Source organism: Dromiciops gliroides, chromosome 6 (genome assembly GCF_019393635.1).
Source record: "Dromiciops gliroides isolate mDroGli1 chromosome 6, mDroGli1.pri, whole genome shotgun sequence".
Classification (NCBI taxonomy): Eukaryota; Metazoa; Chordata; class Mammalia; order Microbiotheria; family Microbiotheriidae; genus Dromiciops; species Dromiciops gliroides.
Window position 1 is genome coordinate 267600608 of NC_057866.1, and position 23824 is coordinate 267624431.

Here is a 23824-nt window from a genome sequence, read left to right on the forward strand (position 1 = left end):
GGGGATAAAGCACCTGCCCTAGATTCAGGAGGACTTGAGTTCAAATCTGATCTCAGACACTTGACACTAGCTGTGTGACCCTAGGCAAGTCACTTACTCCTCATTACCCCACAAAAAAATGAAAGAAAGAAAGAAAGAAAGAAAGAAAGAAAGAAAGAAAGAAAGAAAGAAAGAAAGGAAGAAAGGAAGAAAGGAAGAAAGGAAGAAAGAAAGGAAGGAAGGAAGGAAGGAAGGAAGGAAGGAAGGAAGGAAGGAAGGAAGGAAGGAAGGAAGGAAGGAAGGAAGGAAGAAAGAAAGAAAGAAAGAAAGAAAGAAAGAAAGAAAGAAAGAAAAGAAAAAGAGAATAAAATGATAACTTTTAAAAAATAATATTAAAATAGTTTTTACATGTAATTGGTGGAAAATATTAAATTAAAAAATTAAAATTTAATTGAGAGGTTTTAAATAAAATAAATGACATATGTTGGGATAAAAAATATCTACTACCCCAAAATAAATAAAATCCAGGTTCAATTCCATACAAAAGATCAAAATATCTGTGAATATAGGAATTTGGAAAGTAAACAAGTGAAAAAATTACTAGGCAATAAAAGTCTTCCTCAGATACTTCATCACAGCCAGCATGCAAACCTGGGTCACCCTTCACTTAAAGTAAAAACATGAGGTGCTAATATATAGTTGGAAAAGTTTCCAGGATAGCCAGGAAATAGATTTTGTTTTTTCAAAGACAACCCCAATAACTATGCATAGTGGTCAAGCATATATAGCTTTGATCTAAATATTTGCAGTGAATGCATATTCAGTGAAAAGAAGCAAATGATCAAATTTAATGAACTGTATTATGTTGAGTACGTCAATAAATTAAATTCCATAATATTCAGGTCAGTTTGGGACAAAGCAGGGACCTAATCCCATTAATGACAAGGAAATTTGCACTTTCAGAAAGTTCAGCATGAATGTGCAATGTCTTCTGCCACAAAGATGTGCAATTCTATTTTAAAGTGGTCTTATATTGAATAGGTATACCTATAAATTTGTGTGGATATGGTCACACACAAATACAAATCAATATATAGGTATAGGTATGTATTACAATAAATTTGTAATTATTACATATTTACTTTATTAAAGGAATTATGCTAAGTCCTGAAATATTTTGGTCCCTGGGTCTAAATTGGTGGGAAATTATTAATTTGCATTTTGAACTGTGGTATGTGGGAAGTGGGCTAAGCTATGAAATGAAGTCCCTTTCTATCCTTAGGACCTGAGCTAGTAGAAAGAAGGAGGGTTTAAATGACTCCCATGTGTTGCAAGGAGTAAATTTAAATATTAATGCTGTTAAGTTTTCAAATAAATATACCTTGGAAAGGTCCAGAATTACATATTTATGTATACGTAGAAATCTGTATGTCACTATCTCCATATATGCACACACATATATGTATATGCATACAGTATTCTGCAGATATATGTACATGTGTATATACACTGTAAAGAATTAATTGTTATTTGAGGTTTTTATGCCTTGGTGCGCACTGGCCTGGAGCTCTGCAAACCATATGGTGATCCTTTGCTAGGGGAGCCACCTAGAATGCCCAATTCTCCTCCTCCAAACCTAGAAACACCCCACACAGCCTCAGCCAATGGGATGGCTACTTTGACAGTCACATGACTGTCCTCACTAGGCTTCCAATCATTATAATTTTGCCAGGCCCATATAGGCATCGGTCAGTGGTGATGACGTGAGGTTCCAGAACCCTGGAAATGGCTACAACCAAATAACAATTAATTCTTTACGTTATACATGTACATGCATATGCATACACATGCTTGTGTGCATGCAATGCATGCATGTGTATGTATACACACATGTATATGTTTGTGTAAAAAGATACCTGTAAAAATTATGTGTTTATATCTTGGAAAGATGCAGTATATGTAAGTAACATCAAATATAACCTGAGATATAGGAAAATCATTTTATATTTGTAGTTTGCTTAGTCTGAGTAATACCGATTCTCTCTGAGAGTTGTCATTCACATTTTGAACACTAGGTATTAATATAAAATGAAGAACACTAGTTTTGATATACAGTATCAAAATTTTATTTTTATATTGATTTATTTTGTCTGGGGCAATGAGGGTTAAGTGACTTGCCCAGTGTCATACAGCTAATAAGTGTCCAGTGTCTGAGGCCAGATTTGAACTCAGGTCCTCCTGAATCCAGGGCCAGTGCTTTATCCACTGTGCCACCTAGCTGCCCCTCTTATATTGGTTTGATAATGATACACAACTTTATTGATATACTCAGCATGGGCTCTAATGAATGAAGAGTCATGTTAGATGACGTTTTTATTGGTTTGGATTTGAAAATCTCATTTTAGTAATTTTCATCTTTTGCAGTATTCTGCTAGTTCCTTGTGGGGCAGATACGTAGAGATCCAGAGTTGTTATTCCTCTTTCTAATGCAAGGAGAGAAGCATGGCCAAAGAGCCCCTTGAAAATCATCATTTGGGGGACTGTAAATCAAAGTTCCATCTGTAGCATTATAAAATGCTACATGGCCTCTTTCATAATCAAGGAAAATGCCCACCTTATGAATTGGTTGGTTTAGAGGAACAGGATGATTTGAACACAAGAGGTGAAAAGTATTCCCAAATGCAAATGCGACAAGGCTACATGTATCCCCAGGTTGCTTATGAACATTGCCCTTCCTTCCGATTGACTCTCTGCAGAGCCCCACCTCCCACTCTGTTTTATTCTCCACCTCTACTTCCCAGTAGTGTTTCCCTGAGGTGAAGCTCTGGGTAGCCAAGACACGGAGAGCAAAGTCAAATCTTTTTGGATTGTCAGGCACATCCTGTGGGACAGAAACATATTTAACGCTCTTCAGTTCATCAGACAGGATGAGATGAGGATTGGCAGTTTCAGGATCCAGAGTGATATCCCCTGTACGAAATAGAAAAGGCATCATTCCAAAACATGGAATTTAAGAACAAAGAGGAGGATTCCATAATTCTGGGAGAGCATCACATTGTTGGATTCTAGTCACTCTTTCCACTTGCTGGAAATATATCATAACTTTCTCCATGGTTCTCTTATTTCTGACACTCATTTAGATGAGTGACTTAGTTTTCTAGTAGCTCAGTTTCCCTAAAAATAAGGATAATAGAAATGGACTCTGTGATGTTTAGTATCCACCCATTATTAGCTTTTTGTTTGGCATTTTGATTTAAGGCATTTATAAAATATTTAACAACCTTTGATTAAGAACGGACTCTGGGCAAGCAATATGCCAAGAAGTGAAAGATAAAGAGAAATAGTCATGTAGGAGATATGTACCTTAAAGAAATGCTGCTATTGCCATAACTATATTTAATATATAATAAAAAGGAAGAGAAAATAAAGTTTCTAACCATGGAAGGACCAGTATTAACCCATCTTTAAAAGGCAGGCCCACAGAATGATTCATTCTTTTCTCTTCTTTCAGAGAATGCTGTCTTCAAGGAATTTCTAATCTCTCAGATACATCTTGAGAAATACAGATTTCCAGAATGAAAGATGGGCTATATCAGGCACATTATGAATAATATTGGGGTTCTGGGAATTTTGAAGTGTCAATGGAGGTCATTGTGTATGACTTACTTTGGAAAGTCAGCAGCATTTCTCTCATGCCAGGGATGGGGTCCATGGTCCATCTGGGTGAAGCAGCTACTGGATTTTGAAGAAGTAGCTCCTCTTTCCTACAAACGAAACACACTCAGTTATAAAGATGATATAAACATCTTAGAGACCCATCTTGGTCAAAGTCTCAGAGGGCTCCAGTACTATGGATCCCAGTTAACCCCTTCAAGCACCCATACTACTGCACAGATTATGCATGCTTGACTCAGTTTGCCAAAGAATGGACACGTACCTTTCCAATGTGGTTTTAGCATCCTAGAGGGAGGGAAAAATGAGAGATGGTTAACATTCTATTCCTCAGTCAATTCCCATAACATTGTACTTTTCATGGAGTATACAAACATTTCCCCTATTCCCTTTTCTGCTTGGCAAATATTTACCAGGGAAAGTAGAATAATTACAAAAACGTTTTTAAAAATGGAACTGAAAAATTGATAAGAACCACCCCCTGGCCACTCTTTCATTGCTTTGTTGTCATATGGCTGGCCCCCTTGTAAAATGGGAAAATCATTCCATTAGAAGGAAGAGCCATTCTTACCCATCTGTTTTCTCCCTTTCTTTATAAAGAAAATTGATAAGACAGAGTCCACCTATTATTTTCATGGAATAAGAGAAACACAGTTGAGGGAATTTGTGAAAGGGTTGGAAGTCTGGAAGACTGCAACACATCCTTTCTTAAAGTGAATATAGATGGGTAATGTGCGTCCTGAGATTAAAGAGACATTATTTTATCTTCTACAGATGGAATCTGAATAGAGCTCAGAAGTTTGAAGGTTTGCATTCCAGGTTTTTAAAGTTGGCAAGTCTCTACTTACTCAACTACACTCATCCCAAAGTCCTAAGAAGCAAAGAAATCATTGGCCCTTACTCATCCAACTCTAAAGGTGAGGTGTTGTATTGATAGTGTATTTGGCTTAAAGTAGAATATGAAAATGAGTAGAGCTTTAATATCTTACTTAGGTCTACTTATTATATATGAATGGTGTCTATAAAATTGGGGGGAAAAAGTCCCTCAGCCTCCATTTGAAGTCTTCCTCTGGTAGAAAAATCACCACCTCCAGAAGGAGAGACCAAATCACATTGCACAATATCTCTGTAGTGTGACAGCCTCCCTTGATAATTAGATTAGGTGTCCTGGAGTCTCCAAGGCATGAGGGCAAATACTGTCTGACACCGAAGTCCTCTGTGACACTAAGCATGTTTCTCAAGTGCTCTGAAACTCAGATCCCTCCTTTTCTCGAATAGGGATAATAAAAAATGATCTTGACAACCTCAATGGAGTGTTGTGACTCAACATTAAGATGAGAGTTATGGGAAAATTTGGAGTCTTAAAGCACCAAACTAATTTGAGTACTTGTCATTGTTATTATTCAAGCCATTGGTACTAGTTCTGTCCTCTGAAAAAAGAAAGTCTAGTTCCTATGCTTCTGGCAGTAAAGTACTTGAAATGTGACAGTTACCCCCTCCCTCACCTTCTCTTCTTTTGTTTTTACTATTCATTTTTTTTCTTTTATTCAAGCACTCACCTGGAGCATATCCATGAGAACCTCTTCAAAAGTTTTTTCTATTTCTAACATGACCATTTCCAGATTGTGGATTTGTTCTGTCATTTTTGTCTTGCTATCCTCAAACTTTGCCAGGTTGTCTTTTACTTGCTGGTCCAATCTTTGTAGATGTAGCTGTTTTTCCTCTGACAACAACTTGCGCTTTTTCTCAAATTGAGACTTAAACAACTTAATCATTGCTTGAGTCTGCAACTGTAATCAAAGACATTAGGATAAAGGAAAGAAATGAAGAGTCAACAAATATCAGGGTCAGCATCAAACATTTGTACTATCTATATATTCCCATTGGCCATCTGAGCAGATCCAAGGGCAGACAAATATGCTCAATCTGCTGTTCCAAAATTTCCTCCTTGAAAGCCATCAAAGAACATTGTTTCTTTAAGACTTTTTGCCTAAGAAGTAGTCAAGGATTGAAAAAAGAGTTTCAATTTAAAGGAAGAGTACTCAACTGCATAGCAGAAATAGTTTCTCTCCAAAACTGTCCATAGCTCATCAGAAAATCTTCTCTCCATAAACATATTTTAGTAGATTAATTTAAAAACAAATATCTTCTATAGGTATTTATGTTTAGTTATTAAAATGTAAATCCATAACAGCAATAATGTTTTTAAATTTATTTTTAGAACTTTGTTTTAAATATACATCTCTTTCAGTAAACAATTAGACTTTCCTTTCCTGTATATCATTAATTATTCCTTCTTTGAAAGCCCTTTAAGAAACAACACACTTACAAGTTTGTCATTATAAAAAGACAGACACTGATTTACATTGCTCTTCTCTCTCACATTCCAATTCTATTTCATGTTCAACCTTATTTTTCCCCCTTTTAAGCATTTTATATCCACTGGTGCTTCTCCCATAACAAAACCCAAGTCTTAGTAAAATCTTCATTTTAGATTAAAAAAAAATACTTTTATGATTAGATCAAAGTGACTCCAAATGTCCTACAATGATTTCAAACTTCCTGAACTTTTTCTTCCCTTGCCATCGCCCAGTGCTTGACTTCCGTGTTTGCTAAAGTCTGCCTCAGTGAACCAACTAGTGAGTTGGTTTCTTCCTTCAAAATATAGTTTAATTCCTTTCTCTCCAGCTTCTCACAATCTCCCCCAATTCTCAGCTGTATTTCTAGCTTCCAAATGAACTTTTGTTGATTCTCCTTCCATTTGTTCTGTATCTACTTATATATGCTAATACTCTTTAATGATTAAATTCGTATCTGCTGGGGTAAAAGATTGTTTCATTCCTTCGGCTTTTATTCCCAGGAACTAGCAAAATATCTGGGGATTTAGTAGATCCATTATATTGTTGAATTAATTGATTTTCCCCCTTTTTTTCTCAGACTGCAGTATTACTCTTTGCTATGAGGATTCCTGTCCTACTGGATACTGAGAACACTCAAACATGATCATAGTTGAAGTTTGGAACCAGATGAAACACATCTAGTGAAATCGATAACCCCCTCATATTTTCATGGCTCATCCTTTGAGCATCCCTGCTCTACTTATTGTCTGGCTATACTATATCACTACCAAGCCTTGCTCATAAAAGTTAAAATGGATTTGCAAAAATCAAGTAAAGAGGGAGCAGCTAGGTGGTGCAGTGGATAGAGCACTGGCTCTGGATTCAGGAGGACCTGAGTTCTAATCCAGTCTCAGACACTTGACACTAGCTGTGTGACCCTGGGCAAGTCACTTAATCCCCATTGTCTTGCAAAAAAAAAAATCAAGTAAAGAAAAATGGAAGTGACCTTTCTTCCAGCATTCTGGGGGTGATAGTTCAAATATCTGCTAAAGCTCCTTTTTGAAGTATTATAATATGTTGATATCAATCACTCACCTTGTGCATTTCCATAGGCTGCTGCTCTGAGTCCATTGGCTTATTAAGTATCACTTGGAATTGGCTATCCTTGCTCTCCCTATCTGCCTGGTGGTCTCTTGGTTGCTTGTCCAGTCTTTGCAATTGTAGTCTTTCTTCCTCCAAAAAGAACTGGTGCATTTTCTCATATTCAGAAACAACCTGCTCTTTGAGAGTGTGGCCATGCACCTATAACACAAGGAATTGGAATAAAAGAAGGAAAGAAAAGTCAATGAGTTTCTCAGCACTCAATATACATGTAGCCATCACTTCCTTTTCTGTTTCTGAGTAAATTTCTGGATCACATTAACAGACAGAGTTTTACTATCTGTCTTTCTCAATTTTTTCACTTACAGTCACAAAGAGGTGTACTCTCTCTTGAAAACTCTTTTTCTCAGGAGTATTTGATAATGGAAAGGCCATAGAGAGTTTTCTACCACTTCCTTACCTTCCACTGGGCCTCTCTCGTTTTTTCACATTCCAATTCCATTTCAAATTTCTTCTTCTTCCCCTTTAAAGTAGTCCATGTCTCCTGAAGCTTCTCCTGCAAGATACAAAACAAAAACAACAAAAAAAACCACTCAAGTCAGTCCAATTTCAAACACCAAAAGTGTCCCCAAATGATCAGGGACAGAGTTGGATGGGCAGACCCTCTATCTATTCCAAGATTGAAAGTAAACAGATTAACTTACCATACACTGACTAGCAGCCCTTTGCAAGGGAAGGACTTTGTGCTCCTTGTGCTCTGTGCTTAAAAAGCAAGGCCCACACAAGGGTCTGTGGTCCTCCTCACAGAACCAGATCTCTTCTTTCCCATGTTTGTCACAGGAGCTCAGGACCCTGGTGCTCTGGAGTAAGTGAGGTCTGAGCATCTTGCCAATGATAGCCAGATTCTGCAGCCTCCTGTTGTACAAAAAGGCTCGAAATGCAAGGACTGACTTGCAAATTGGGCACGTTACAGATGAGTGGGCTTCCTTCCAGCAGCTGAGAAGACACTCTTTGCAGAAGCTATGGCCACATCTGACAATCACTGGGTCATGGAAATAGCCCAAACACATGCTACAAGTGAGATCCACTTTGAGTCTTTCAAACAAGTTGTTGATATCCATGTTCCTAGGTCTGGGGAGAAAACATCATTGAATACATCATTAATGCATCCATGAGCTTTAGATCACATTTTATAACTATAGGACAGACTCATTTCCAGTGGCTGAGAAGAAATGGAAGACCTGAAGCAGAAGTGATCCATATCTTCCCCACATCCTAAGCAGATGACATGGGATACCAAGTGTCAAGCCACTGTCTCAATGTAACCTGTAAATTTAGAGTCCTGGGACTTAAGGATCAAGGGCTTAGTTATAATTCGAAGATATGGGTATGCCACATATCTAGTCCTTTTTTTAAAATAATTTTTTTCTACTTCTGGGCTGATGGTTGGGTTTTCCTGATTCAGTGTCTTTCTTTTTCAGCAATGCCTGGAGGCCAAGCTTTCAGGATTGTCACTTTTAATTAAGAAGTCAACATGTGACACTTACTAACTCCTGATAAAGGGGCTAACTCTGTGCCCCTCCACCCAGCATCACTGAGGAGGCCCAGAGTCTGTACTGCCTCCCCCTATATATTTCTCTTGAATAAGCTCAAAGGCTGTTGAACTTATTGTTCAACAACTTATTGTTGTCAAATATTCATGCAGTGTGGCCCAGGGGAGCCTGGAAACTGATAGACCTAGAGCTCAGCCTGAGCTCTGTCATACAAAGACCTTGAATGTTGGGGCTCTCCCATCTGCTACTACTTATTCCCTCCACCTTTTATTACTTTAATGCCCCAAATCATCTTTATAAGCCTCTGGGGGAAACATCTCCTTAATTTCTCCTAAGTCCTACAAAGGGTTACAAGTTTAGATTAACTTTTTGGTTAATTTAGTGATGATTGATCTCATCTACAAGGGTCAGATATGTTGCATTTTTAATTACACGAGATGGTAATAGGGAAGGTAATATCCTAAATCCTTATGTCTTCTCCCAAACTGCCTACTCATTAACTAAACTGAGATTTATCTTTGTCACCTCCCACACTTGTAATCCATTTACTGAACTGAAAAATATTCATTTTTTCCAAATGTACAGAAGAGAACAACCTTTCCAAGAGAAGCTTGCCTTCTAGTCCTTTCTTCAAGGATAGTCAACTCAGGAAGGGTAACTCAAGCTCCTTCCTCTGAGGTCTGGCAGCAAAGAAGATGACAGGAGCAACTTCTTGGGTTCTTTTATAGGCCCTGCTTCATTTAGCCCCTCCCCTCATTCTATCAAAAATGTGTGAACTCCAGTGGGCTAATGAGGTTTTTAGCCCCTGCTTTGGGGGGGAGGTCTCCCATATATGAGTTATCACCTTTGTATTCAAACCTATTAATGGGCATAGGTGTAAACCATGGTGTTCACACCTAGACAATTCTCTCCAGAATAGTCTCTCAGAGCAACAATTTGGCCAAGAAAAGAGGCCTAGGCCAGTGGTGATTGGGTCCAAAGATCTCAGTTTTCTTCTTTTGGTTATTGAAATTAGGGGATGGAACAATTGATCTGAAAAGGATTCCAGAGAGAACCCTGTGCTACCCTGGTCACAGGAGATAGTGTTGTTTGGTAACTCCATTATATATGCTCAGTTTTTGGTTAGAGTTCCAGGCAGTAAATAAAGGCTTTAAGTAGCAAGGCTTGACCTAAGGGCCCCTGCCAAAGTTCCAGGACAGAGGGGAGAAGCTAGTGTTGTGCCTACTAGTAGTCAGAAGCCCCTCTTAGGTAAGGATGAGAGTGCTGAACAGGAGTTACAAATTTAGAATGTGAAATGCAATTATTTTGTTTTTAATAAAAGTATTTTATTATTTTCCAATTACATGTAGAGATATTTTTCAAAATTTTTTATATAAGATTTCCAATTTCAAATTTTTCTGCCCCCCTCTTCTCCCTCCCCCCTCCCCTAGACAGCAGGTAATATGATATAGGTAATACATACATATATATATATATATATATATATATATATATACACATATATATAATAAGACATTTAACATATTTCTGCATTAGTAATGTTATAAGAGAAGAATCAGAGCAAAAAGGAAAAACAACAGCACCAAAAACAAAATAAATAGTATGGTTCGATCGGTATCCATATTCCACAGTTCTTTTTTTCTGGATTTGGAGAGCCTTCTCCATCATGATTCCCCTGGAACCCCCTTGTATCGTTGCATTGGTGAGAATAATCTAGTCCATCACAGTTGATCAACATACAATGTTGATGATACTGTGTATAATATCCTTCTGGTTCTGCTCATCTCACTCATCATCAGTTGATGGAAGTCCTTCCAGGTTTATCTGAACTCCTCCTGCACAGTAGAATTCCATTGTATTCATATAGCACAACTTGTTCAGCCATTCCACAATTGATGGGCAACCCCTCAATTTCCAATTCCTTGCCACCACAAAAAGAGCAGCTAACAAATAATTTTGTACATCAGTCTGTTTCTCTTTTTAATGATCTCTTTTGGAAAAAAAAAAAAAAGACCTGATAGTGGTATTGCTGGGTCAAAGGATATTTACAGCTTTATAGCCTTTTGGGCATAGTTCCAAACTGCTCTCCAGAATGTTTGGATCAGTTCACAGCTCCGCCAGCCAGCAATGCATTAGTGCTCCAATTTTTCCACAGCTTCTACAACATTTATTATTTTCCTTTTTTGTCATATTAGCCAATCTGATAGGTGTCAGGTGGTAAGAGGTGTAACTATTGGAATGACACCACCTGCTGGAGACCTACTGTAGAAGAGTTCTGCCCATGAAGTGAAGGTCTTTGAGGGCAAGACCAGGAGTCTTTTCTTTGGTGTCAGGAAGTGACGTTGGCTAGTGGGAGAAAGAAGGAAGAGACTGGGGCTCTGTCTCACACTCTTTCCTTTGGACTCTGGTGGAGAGCAGAGCTAGAAATGTGCTCTCCCTTTAATAGATAGGAATCTAGGCCTTTCTCTCTCTCTTTACCAAATTCTTATTCTCCTTAATAAATGCTTAAAAATCTAACTCTTGCGAAAGCTTATAATTTATTGGCGACCACTCATTAGATATTTTAGACAGACTAGCTAGAATTTTAGCTTTAACAGTGGTAAACTATTTTGACCTTATTTTAGTATAAGGAGTAAGATATTGGTCTATGGCTAGTTTCTGCCATTCTATCTTCTAGTTTTCCCAGCAGTTTTTGTCAAATAATGAATTCCTATCCCAGAAGTTGAAGTCTTTGAGTTTATCAAACAGCATATTACTAAAGTCATTTCATACTGTGTCTCCTGTGCCTAACTTATTACATTGATCCACCACTCTATTTCTTAGCCAGTACCAAATAGTTTTGATAATTGCTGCTTTATAATATAGTTTCATATTTGGTATGGCTAGCCCACCTTCCTGTTCATTTTTTTTATCAGTTCCCTTGATATTCTTTACCTTTTGTTTTTATCCAGATGAATTTTGTTATTACTTTTTGAACTCCATAAAATAATTTTTAGGTAGTCTGATTGGTATGGCACTGAATAAGTAAATTAATTTAGGTGGAATTGTCATTTTTATTATATTGGCTTGGCCTATCCATGAACAATTGATATTGTTCCAATTATTTAGATCTGATTTTATTTTTCAGAAAAGTGTAATTGTGTTCATATAGTCCCTGAGTTTTTCTTGGCAAGTAGACTCCCAAGTGTTTTATATTGTCTAACATTACTTCTTTTTTAATTAATGAAAATATTTTATTATTTTCCAGTTACATATAAGGATAGATTTAATATTTTTTTCCGTAGGATTTTTAGTTCAAAATTTTTCTCTCAACTTCCATTCCCACCCTCTTCCCCAAGACAGAAAGTAATATGATATAGGTTATATATGTGCCATCACATTAAATATATTTCTGCATTAATCATATTGTGAAAGAAGAATCAGAGCAGAAGGAAAAAACCTCAAAAAGAAGGGAAAAAACAGCCCAAAAGTAGAAATAATATGGTTCAATCTGCATTAATAATGCCACATTTCTTTTTTCTGGATGTTGAGAGCATTTTCTATCATGAAGTTCTTTGAAATTGTTTTGGATGATTTCACTGCTAAGAAGAGTCAAGTCTATCACCTTTGTTCATCACACAATGTTCCTGTTAGTGTCTATAATGTTCTGCTTCTGTTTCTCTCAGTCAGCATCAGTTTATGTAAATCCCTCCAGGTTTTTCTGAACTCTTCCTGCTTATCATTTCTTTTCACATTGATCTTTTAAAACTTTATGTTCAGGGGCAGCTAGGTGGTGCAGTGGATAGAGCACTGGCCCTGGAGTCAGGAGGACCTGAGTTCAAATACGACCTCAGACACTTAACATTTACTAGCTGTGTGACCCTGGGCAAGTCACTTAACCCCAATTGCCTCACACACACAAACAAAACAAAACAAAACAAAACACAAAATGAGCAGACAACAAAATATTCAAAAGCGTGAGATCGAAAGCCCCAAGAAAAATGTGAATTTCTCTCAGGATATGGAAGTGATCAAAATGGATTTTTAAAGAAAGTAAGAAGAAGAAAAAATGCAAAGAGAAACAAAAACGAAGTAAGAAACTTCATGAAAAAAGAGTCAACCTCATAAACAATGCAGAAAAGAAAAATACCAAACTAAAATACCCAACCAGTATAGGATATAAAAATCTGGTGGGAAAAGAATGACTTGAAAAGACAAACTGGCCAATTGGAAAAAGAGGAATAGACATCCACTGACCACGTGGGACAAATATGTAGAGATCCAGTGGTGTATTTACTCTTTCAAAAGCAAGGAGAGAAGCAAGGCCAAAGAGCCCCTTGAAAATCATCATTTGGGGGACTGTAAATCAAAGTTCCATCTGTAGCATTATAAAATGCTATATGGCCTCTTTCATAATCAAGGAAAATGCCCACCTTATGCATTGGTTGGTTTAGAGGAACAGGATGATTTGAACACAAGAGGTGAAAAGTATTCCCAAATGCAAATGCGACAAGGCTACATGTATCCCCAGGTTGCTTATGAACATTGCCCTTCCTTCCGATCGACTCTCTGCAGAGCCCCACCTCCCACTCTGTTTTATTCTCCACCTCTACTTCCCAGTAGTGTTTCCCTGAGGTGAAGCTCTGGGTAGTTATATAGTTAGCAATAGTACTGGGAAGTAGAGGTGGGGAGTAAACCAGAGTATGAAGTGAGCATCTGTAAAGAATCAATCAGAAGGAACAGGATGCTATCAGGAAAACCTGGAAAGACCCACATGAACTGAAGCAGAGAGAAAGGTACTGTGTACAGAATAACAGCATTAGTGTAAGATGATCTGCTGGGAAGCACGCGGTTATTTTCAGTAAGGCAATAATCCAATATAACTCTGAAGAACTTATGAAAATTGCAGTCCATCTACAGAGAAAGAACTGATGGTATCTGAAAACAGACTGAAACACATTTTTTTTTTACTATTTCTTAATCTGACATTTTGTTTTTATCTGTTTTCTCTCACAACCTAGCTAATGCAGAATTGTTTTCCATGACTACTCATGTATAATTTATATTGAATTATTTGAGTTCTTGGGTTGGGGGTGGGAAGGGAGGGAGGAAGAGAAGTTGCAACACAAAGGTTTTTAAAAAATTGATGTCAAAATTTGCTTTTACACGTAATTTGGAAAATAAAATTCTAAAAAAAAAAAAAAAGAATCAATCATAAGGAAGGTCAATGTTCACATTACCTAGGGAGATGCTTACCTATGTATTCTTGAAATTAGGAAATACCTTTATCCTCTGTTCAAATCATGACTTTCCTGTAAGCCAGCCTATTCATAAGGTGGGCATGGTCCTTGATTATGAAAAAGGCCATATAGCATTTTAGAATGCTATAGATGGAGCTCTTATGTGCAATCCCCCAAATGATGGTTTTCAAGGAGCTCTTTGTCCTTGCTTCTCTCCTTGCTTTCAAAAGATTAAAAAATATCGCTGGATCTCTATTTGTCTGCCCCAGGAGGAACTAAAAAAATGCTTTGAAAGATGAGAATTGCAAAAATGAGTTTCAAAATCAAGTAACTAAAAATAACCCCTAAAATGCCTTTCCATTCATTAGTACCCATGGTGAGTGTCTCAATAATGTTCCGCATCATTAAAATACAGTAAAAAATTAACCTTATTTATTCTGGGTATCAAACATCTGTGGCTTATTTTGTATTAATACTTAGTATTTAACACCTCATTAATAACTCACAGAGAGTCCTGGTGATGCTCGGACTAGCAAAACTACACATGCCAAATAGTTTTCCTATAGCCCAAGGAATGGGATGTTACTTCCATATACTTGATTTTTCTAAGATTTAAACACATAATTTCATGTCTATCTTCAAACATATCAGTGCACATAATCAGACCTATAATGCGTCCATAATATGTATGTGCAAATCTATCTGTCTATCTATCTATCTATCTGTCTGTCTGTCTGTCTGTCTATCTATCTATCCAATAACTTCCTGAAAGAGATCCCAAAAGGAAAACTCCCAGGAATATTATAGCCAAATTCCAGAGCTCCCAGGTAAAGAAGAAAATATTGCAAGCTGCCAAAAAGAAATATTTCAAGTACTGTGAAGTTCCAATCAGGATAGCACAAGATCCAGCAGCTTATATATTAAAGGATTGGAGGGCATGGAATATGATATTCCAGAGGGAAAAGGAATTGGAATTACAACCAAGAATCATGTATCCAGTAAAACTAAGTATCTTTCAGAGGAAAAAAATGGGACTTCAATGAAAAAGAGGATTTCCAGCTATTTGTGATGAAAAGACCTGAAATGCATGGAAAATTTGACTTACAAATACAAGACCCTGGAGAACCATAAAAAGTTAGATTTGGGGTACATACCTGGGGTCCTGCAGTAGTTGAATGTCTTGTGTCTGAGGCTGGATTTTGACTGGGGTCATCCTGGGTCCAGGGTTTATGCTTTGTCCACTGTGTCACATAGCTGCCCCATGATGACATCTTTAGGATTAAATTGAGGGGTAATAGAAATGTGCTGGGGGAGAGGTAGCATGGGGTGAAATCCCACATGAAAGAAACAGGAAAGGCCTTATGGAGTAGGGGAGGAGCAGGGCAATAAATGAACTTTACACTCATCAGAATAGGCTCAAAGACATTAATATCATCAGACTTGGCTCAAAGAGGAATTAACACACAACCATTTGGGTGGAGTAATCTAATAATAGGAGGGGAAAGAGATAAAGAGAAAGGGGCAAAAGAAGGGAGTGGAGATTGGGGGAGGGGCCAGTGAGAAGCAAATCCCTTTTGAAGAGGGATAGGGTGAAAGAAGATAGATAATAGAGAAAATATCATGGGGAAGGGAATATGATGGAGGGAAACAGTTAACAGTAGTAATCATGAAAAAGAGAAAAGGGGGGAAAATTGTACAAAAAATTTTTATAGCAACTCTTTTTGGTGGCTAAGAATTGGAAATCAAAGGCATGTCGATCAATTAAAGAAGCTGTGGTATATGATTATAAGGAAATGGTATTGTGCTATAGGAAATGACAAGCAGGATGATTCCAGAAAAACCATATCAACTTATGTTTAGTGAAGTGAGAAGAACTGGGAGAACATTGTGCATAGTGACAGCAGTATTATTCTATGAATAATTTTGAATGATGTAACTACTTTCAGCAATGAAATGATCCAAGACAATCCCAAGGAACTAATGATGAAGCATACTATTCACTCCCAGAGAAAGAACTTTTAAAAAGAGCACTTGTGGATTGTACATATATAACCTACGTCAGGTTGGTTGCTGTCTTGTGGAGGGGGGAGGAAAGGGAGGGAGGGAGATAAATTTGGAACTCTAAATCTTTAAAAATGAATGTTGAAAACTACCCTTACGTGTAACTGGAAAAAATAAATGTTTGTTGCAAAAAAAAAGAAAAGAAAACAGATCTTTGGACTCAATCACCACTGGCCTAGGCCTCTTTCCTTGGCCAGATTGTTGCTATGGGAGACTATTCTGGACAGAATTGCCTAGTTGTGAACACCATGGTGAACACAGGCTCATTACTAGGTTTGAATACAAAGGTGAGAACTCACATATGTAAGAACTCCCCCAAAGTAGATACTAAAAACCCCATGCACCATGGCAATTTACACTTTTTTTGATTGAATCAGGGGCCAGGACCAATAATGGAAGCCCTATTAAAAAAAACCAACAAATTACTCCTGTAATCTTGTTTGCTGCCAGAGCTCAGAGGAAAGAGTTACCCTTCCTCAATTGACTATCCTTGAAGAAAGAACTAGAAGGTAAGCTTCTATTGGAAAGGTTTTTCCCCTCTGTACATTTGGAAAGATGGAGATAACTCAGTTCAGTAAATGTATTATAATTGTGGGAGGTGACAAAGATACATCTCAGCTTAACTAATGAGTAGGCAGTTTGGGTAAAAGCATAATGATTTGGGATTTTATCTGCCTTATTACTATCTCATGTAATTAAAGATGTAACAGATCTGACCCTTGGAGATGAGATCAGTGATCCCTAAATTAACCAACAAGTTAATCTAATCTTGTAACCCTTTGTAGGATTTAGGAAAAATTAAAGATGTGTTTTCCCCCAGAATATTATGAAGATGACTTGGGGGATGAAAGGAATAAAAGGTTGAGGGAATAAGTAGTAGCAGATGGGAGTCCCCCAATACTCAAGGTCTTAGTATGAAAGTTCAGGTTTAGCTCTAGGACTAGTAGGTTCCATGGTTCCCTGGGCCACATTGCATGAATATTTGACAACAGCTTTTGCACTTTTTCAAGACAACTAGAGAAGGGGAGGCAGCACAGACTCTGGGCCTCCTCAGTGATTCTTTTTGCTGGATGGAGGGACACAGAATTCTCTCCTATATCAGGAGTTAGCCCGTGTCACATGTTGGCTTCTTGGTTAAAAGACAAAATCTTGAAAGCCTGGCCTCCAGGCATTGCTGGGAAATAAACTGAAACAGGAAAACCCAACCATCCATCCAGAAGTAGAAAAACAAAATTTATTGTAAAGAAAAAAAAGACTATACATTTGGAATACGCTCATGTTAGAAATATACCTGAGACCTTGTCCTCTGAGTTCCAGGACTTTCAATTCTGAGGTTACATTGACACAGCGGCTTGAGACTTGGTATCTCTGATCATCTGCTTAGTATGTGAAGAAGGTATGGATAACTAATGCTTCATGTCCTCCACTTCTTCTCAGTCACTAGAAATGAGTCTGATTCACAGTTGTGAAATGTGATCTATAACACATGAATGCCTTGATGGCATATTCAATTATTTTTTCCCCAGGCCCAGGAACATGGATGTCAATAACTTGTTTGAAAGCCTCAAAGTGGATCTCACCTGTCACATGTGTTTGGGCTATTTCCATGATCCAGTGATTGTCAAATGTGGCCATAGCTTCTGCAAAGAGTGTCTTCTCAGCTGCTGGAATCAAGACCACACACAAGTAACCTGCCCAATTTGCAAGTCAATCCTTGTATTTGGAGAATTTGGGTACAATAGGAGGCTGCTGGATCTGGCTATCATTGGCAAAATGCTTAGACCTCACTTACTCCAGAGCACCAGGGACCTGAGCACCTGTGACAAACATGGGAAAGAAGAGACCTGGTTCTGTGAGGAGGACCACAGACCCTTGCATGGGCCTTGCTTTTTAAGCACAGAGCACAAGGAGCACAAAGTCCTTCCCTTGCAAAGGGCTGCTAGTCAGTGTATGGTAAGTGGATTTTCCATCTTAGAATACATAGATGGTCTGCCCATCCAGCTCTGTCCCTGAGCATTTGGGGACATGTTTGATATGTTTGACATTGGACTAAGACTTTTTTATGTTGCAGGAGAAGCTCCAGGAAACATGGCTACTTTAAAGGGGAAGAAGAAGAAATTTCAAATGGAATTGGAAAGTGAGAAAATGAGAGAGGTCCAGTAGGAGGTAAGGAACTGCCTTTATTTTAGAGATAAATGAGGAAGGTGTCCTGTCTCCTAAAAGCCATTTTCAGCTCAAATAGTAACTGATGTAAAGGGTAAAATAAATACATTGTGCTAAATAAATGTCTATTAAGGATGGCAGAACATGACAGTGTTAATTATGAGCACTTTGGTTTCCAAATAGCAGTGGACCATTTAAAAAATATACCCTACAAATGTATGCAGAAGAAGAATTTTTTTACTTCAATTTAATAGTTTTGGAAAGAATTGGTGCTCTGTATACATTTGATTATTCTTCATTTATTTCCTGGTAGAAAACACCTTCTGGTCTTTCCATTATCAACAATTCCTTAGGCAAATAGTTTTCAAGAGAGCGTACACCTTACTGTGCCTGCAAGTGAAAAAAAAAAATTGAGGAAGACAGGTAGTAAAATTCTGTCTGTTAACATGGCCCAGAAATTTACTCAGAAACAGAAAAGGAAGTAATAGCTACACCTATATTTGATGCTGACTTGAACTGAGACACTCATTGACTCTTCTTTCCTTCTGTTATTCCAATCCCTTGTATTATAGTTGCATGGCCACACACTCAGAGCTGGTTGTTTCTGAATATGAGAAAATGCATCAGTTCATTTTGGAGGAAGAAAGACTACACTAGAAAGCAAGAGACAACTTGGCAATTAGGAAGAGGAAGGACAGCCAGTCCCAAGGGACCTTCAGTCAGCCAATGAACTCAGAGCAGCAGCCTATCTTAATGTTCAAGGTGAGTGATTGATCTGAAAATATGATACTTCTTCAGAACGGAGCCTTCGGAAGTACATTCACTATCACCCCCAGAATTCTGGCAGAATGACCAGCTCCATTTTTTTACTTGATTCTCCCAAACGCATTTTTCTTGTTATGAGCAGAGCTTGGTAGTGATCTGGTGTGGCCGACAATAAGTAGAGCAGGGATACTCAAATGGTGAGCCATGAAAATATGAGAGGGATATGGATTTTACTGTGTGCTCTATGTGGTTCAGAACGTCAACTATGATTATGTTTGAGTGTTCTCACTGTCCAGTGTTGGGACATCAACCCTCACAGCAAAGAATAATACTGTGGTCTGAGATACAAAAGGAAACAACATCAATGCACATAAAGGGCCTCTTAAGTTCCCAGATATTTTGCTAGTTTCTAGGAATAAAAGCCAAAGGAATGACACAATCTTTCACCCCAGTAGATATTAATTTAATCATTAAGGAGTATTAGCATATTTAAGTATCTACAGAACAAATAGAAGAAGAATAAATCGAAGTTCATTGGGAAGCTAAAACCACAGAAATTGAAAATTGGAGGGCAGCTGGAGAGTAAGGAATTAAACTGCTTCTTGATGGAAGAACCCAACTCACTGAGGCTGGCTGGAGGGGACACTGCAGTGAAGCCATAGGCAATGGCTAGGGAAGAAAAAAAGTTCAGAAAGTTTGAAAATTTTGTAGTACATTGGGGTCACTTTGATCTAAAATCAATATTTTACTAAGACTTGTTTTTTGTTGTGGGAGAAGCACCAGGTGATAAGCAAATACTTTAAAGGGAATAAAGGTTGAACTTGAAATAGAATTGGAATGTGATAGAGAAGAACAATGTAAAGTCAGTGTGTCTGTCTTTTTATAGTGATAAACTTGAAAGTGTGTTGTTTCTCAAAGGCCTTTCATAGAAGGAATGATTAATGATGGATGTGGAAGGAAACTCTAATTATTTACTGGAAGAGATTTGTATTAAAAAACAAAGGTTTTCATTTATTTATTTATTTATTTATTTATTTATTTATTTATTTATTTATTTATTTATTTTTGGCGAGGCAATTGGGGTTAAGTGACTTGCCTAGGGTCACACAGCTAGTAAGTGTTAAGTGTCTGAGGTTGGATTTGAACTCAGGTCCTCCTGACTTCAGGGCCAGTGCTCTATCCACTGAGCCACCTAGCTGTCCCCAAAGTTTTATTTTAAAATTAAATTTAATAATAATTGTTACTGTTATAGATTCACATTTTTTTTTTTAGTGAGGCAATTGGGGTTAAGTGACTTGCCCAGAGCCACACAGCTAGTAAGTGTTAAGTGTCTGAGGCCAGATTTGAACTAAGGTACTCCTGACTCCAGGGTTGGTGCTCTATCCACTGCGCCACCTAGCTGCCCCAGATTCACATTTTAATAACTAAATATAAATGCATGAAGAAGACATTTGTTTTTAAATTAATCTATTAAAATATGTTCATAAAGAGAGTTTTCTGATGAGGTCTGGACATATTTGGAGAGAACCTATCTGTGCCATACATTTGAGGACTCTTCTTTGAAAACAAAACTCTTTCTCCTTCCATCACTGATTATTCCTTAGGCAAAAAGACTTAAAGAGACAGTGTTCTTTAATGTACTTCTAGGAGGAAATTTGGGGAAGGTAGATAGAAGAGCTTTGTCTGCCCATGGATCTACTCAGATGTCCAATGGGAATTCATAGCTAGCACAGATTTTTTGATGCTGGCCTGGATATTTGTTGACTCTTAATTTCTTTCCTTTATACTAATGTCTTTGATTACAGTTGGAGGTTTAAGCTATGATTGAGTCATTGAAGTCTCAATTTGAGAAAAAGCACCAGTTATTGTCAGGGGGAAAAACAGCTACATTTACAAAGACTGGACCAGCAACTAAAGGACAACTTGGCAAAGTTTGAGGAGAGCAAGGGAAAAATAACCCAACAAATTCACGATCTGGAAATGGTCATTTCAGAAATAAATAAAACTTTTGAAAAGCTTCCCACTGATGTGCTCCAGGTGAGTGCTTGAATAAAAGGAAAAAATATCTGGCTAGTTAAAAGAAGAGAGGGGAAAACATGATATCACAAACCAAGTACTTGACTGCCAGCAGCAAAGGGATTAGACTTTATTTTTCAGAGGGCAGAACTAGGGCTAGTGAAATGAATGATAACAGTGATAATTACTCAAACTGGTCTGGTGCTTTAAGACTCCAAATTGTCTCATTACTGTTGTCTTAATGTCAAGTCACAACAATCCTTTGAGGTTGGCAAGACAATTATTATTATCCCTATTTGAGAAGAGGATTCTGAGCTTCAGAGCTCTTGGGAGACTTGCTTAGAGTCACAGAGAACTTTGGTGTCAGAGACAGTATCTGAGCTAATGCCTGAATGACTCCAAGTCTCCTAATCTCATTTCCAAGCCAGGCTTTTTCTTTGCAGAGATGCTGTCCAAAAGGATTTGGTCTCCTTCTGGAGGTGGTGATTTCCCCACCAGAGGAAGACTTCAAATGGAGGCTAAGGGACTATTTTTTCTGAAATTCTATAGACACCATTCATCTATAATAGGTAAACTTAAGTAAGATATGAGATCCCTACTCATTTTGATATTCTACTTTAAGCCCAATACACTATCAATACAACATCTCATCTCTAGAGCTGGATGAGTAAGGGCCAATGATTTCTTTGTTTCTTTGGGCTTTGGAATGAGTTTATTTGAGAAAGTAGAGCTTTGCTAACTTTAAAAGCCTGGAATGCAAACCTTACTTCAAGCTTCTGGGCTCTATTGAGATTTCACCTGTGGAACATAAGACAATGTATCTTTAATCTCAGAACCCACATTACCCATCTATATTATCCTTAACAAAGGATGTCTTGCAGACTTCCAGACTGCCAACCCTTTCACAAATTTCCTCAACTATGGTTCTCTTACTCCATGAAATTAACAGGTTGACTCTGTATGACAAATTTTATTTATAAATAGAGATATAGAACAGATGGTTAAGAATGGCTCTTGTGTCACATTGGAATGATTTCCCCATTTTACAAGGGGGCCACATGACAACAAAACAATGGAAGAGTGGCCAGGAGGTTGTTCTTAGCAATTTTACAATTCCTTTTTACTTTAGTAATTATTCTTCCTGGAAAATATTTGACAAAGAAAAAAGGGACTAGAGAAAATGAATGTGTATTCATTGAAAAAGGACAATGTTATTGGAATTGACTGAAGAATAGAATGTTAATTCTGTCTCTTTTTTTCTTCCCTCTAGGATGCTAAAGGCACATTGGAAAGGTACATGTCCATTTTATGGCAAACTGATTCAGACATGCACAACCTGTGAAGGAGTATAGATGCTTGAAGGGGCTAACTGGGATCTATAGTACTGGAGCCCCCTGAGATTTTTTTTTGTGAGGCAATGAGGGTTAAGCATCTTTCCCAGGGTCACACAGTTAGTAAGTGTCAAGTGTCTGATGCTGACTTTGAACTCAGGTCCTCCTGAATACAGGGCTGGTGCTTTACCACTGTGCCATCTAGCTGCCCCCAGCCCGCTGAGATTTTGAACAAGATAGGTCTCTAAGATGTTTATATCATCTTTGAAACTGAGTGTGCTTTGTTTCTAGGAATGAGGAGCTATTTCGTCAAAATCCAGTAGTTGCTTCACCCAGATGGACCATGGACCCCATCCCTGGCATGAGAGAAATGCTGCTGACTTTCCAAAGTAAGTCATACACAGTGACCTCCATTGACACTTCAGAATTCCCATTAATACTTATGGCAATAGCAGCACTTCTTTCAGGTACATATCCCCTAGATGGCTATTTCTCTTTATCTTTCACTGCCTGCATATTGCTTGGCCAGAGTCTGTTCTTAATCAAAGGTTGTTAAATATTCTACAAATGTCTTAAATCAAAATGTCAAACAAAAAGTTAATCCTCGGCAGATACTAAACATCACAGAGTTCAACTCTATTATCCATATTTTTAGGAAAACTGAGCTACTAGAAAACTAAGTCACTCATCTAAATGAGTGTCAGAAATAAGAGAACCATCTAGAAAGGCATGATATTCCAGTGAGTGGAAATAGTGACTAGAATCCAACAATGTGATGTTCCCCCAGAATTATGGAATCCTCCTCTTTGTTCTTAAATTTCATGCTTTGGAATCCAACCTGAATGATGCCTTTTCTATTTCGTACAGGGGATATCACTCTGGATCCTGAAACTGCCAATCCTCATCTCATCCTGTCTGATGAACTGAAGAGCGTTAAATATGTTTCTGTCCCACAGGATGTGCCTGACAATCCAAAAAGATTTGACTTTGCTCTCCGTGTCTTGGCTACCCAGAGCTTCACCTCAGGGAAACACTACTGGGAAGTAGAGGTGGAGAATAAAACAGAGTGGGAGGTGGGGCTCTGCAGAGAGTCGATCGGAAGGAAGGGCAATGTTCATAAGCAACCTGGGGATACATGTAGCCTTGTCGCATTTGCATTTGGGAATACTTTTCACCTCTTGTGTTCAAATCATCCTGTTCCTCTAAACCAACCAATGCATAAGGTGGGCATTTTCCTTGATTATGAAAGAGGCCATATAGCATTTTATAATGCTACAGATGGAACTTTGATTTACAGTCCCCCAAATGATGATTTTCAAGGGGCTCTTTGGCCTTGCTTCTCTCCTTGCTTTTGAAAGAGTAAATACACCACTGGATCTCTACATATTTGCCCCACGTGGTCAGTGGATGTCTATTCCTCTTTTTCCAATTGGCCAGTTTGTCTTTTCAAGTCATTCTTTTCCCACCAGATTTTTATATCCTATACTGGTTGGGTATTTTAGTTTGGTATTTTTCTTTTCTGCATTGTTTATGAGGTTGACTCTTTTTTCATGAAGTTTCTTACTTCGTTTTTGTTTCTCTTTGCATTTTTTTCTTCTTCTTACTTTCTTTAAAAATCCATTTTG

General features: G+C 37.8%; 2 protein-coding genes across 2 annotated transcripts; one reads left to right on the plus strand and one right to left on the minus strand.

Annotated features, from left to right (window-relative positions):
* Positions 1-2410: 2410 nt before the first annotated feature.
* Positions 2411-8212, minus strand: LOC122732299 (probable E3 ubiquitin-protein ligase TRIML1). The gene is made up of 7 exons (XM_043972371.1): positions 7796-8212; positions 7552-7647; positions 7086-7292; positions 5211-5441; positions 3917-3939; positions 3646-3743; positions 2411-2949 (listed from the first exon to the last, which is right to left on the minus strand). Exons 1-7 carry the CDS (start codon positions 8210-8212, stop codon positions 2411-2413), a joined length of 1611 nt encoding a protein of 536 aa, XP_043828306.1.
* A 9248-nt stretch (positions 8213-17460) lies between these two features.
* LOC122732300 (probable E3 ubiquitin-protein ligase TRIML1) lies at positions 17461-23554 on the plus strand. The gene is made up of 5 exons (XM_043972372.1): positions 17461-17877; positions 20725-20889; positions 22139-22161; positions 22491-22588; positions 23067-23554. The coding sequence occupies exons 1-5, from the start codon at positions 17461-17463 to the stop codon at positions 23552-23554; spliced, it is 1191 nt and encodes a 396-aa protein (XP_043828307.1).
* The last annotated feature ends 270 nt before the right edge of the window (positions 23555-23824 follow it).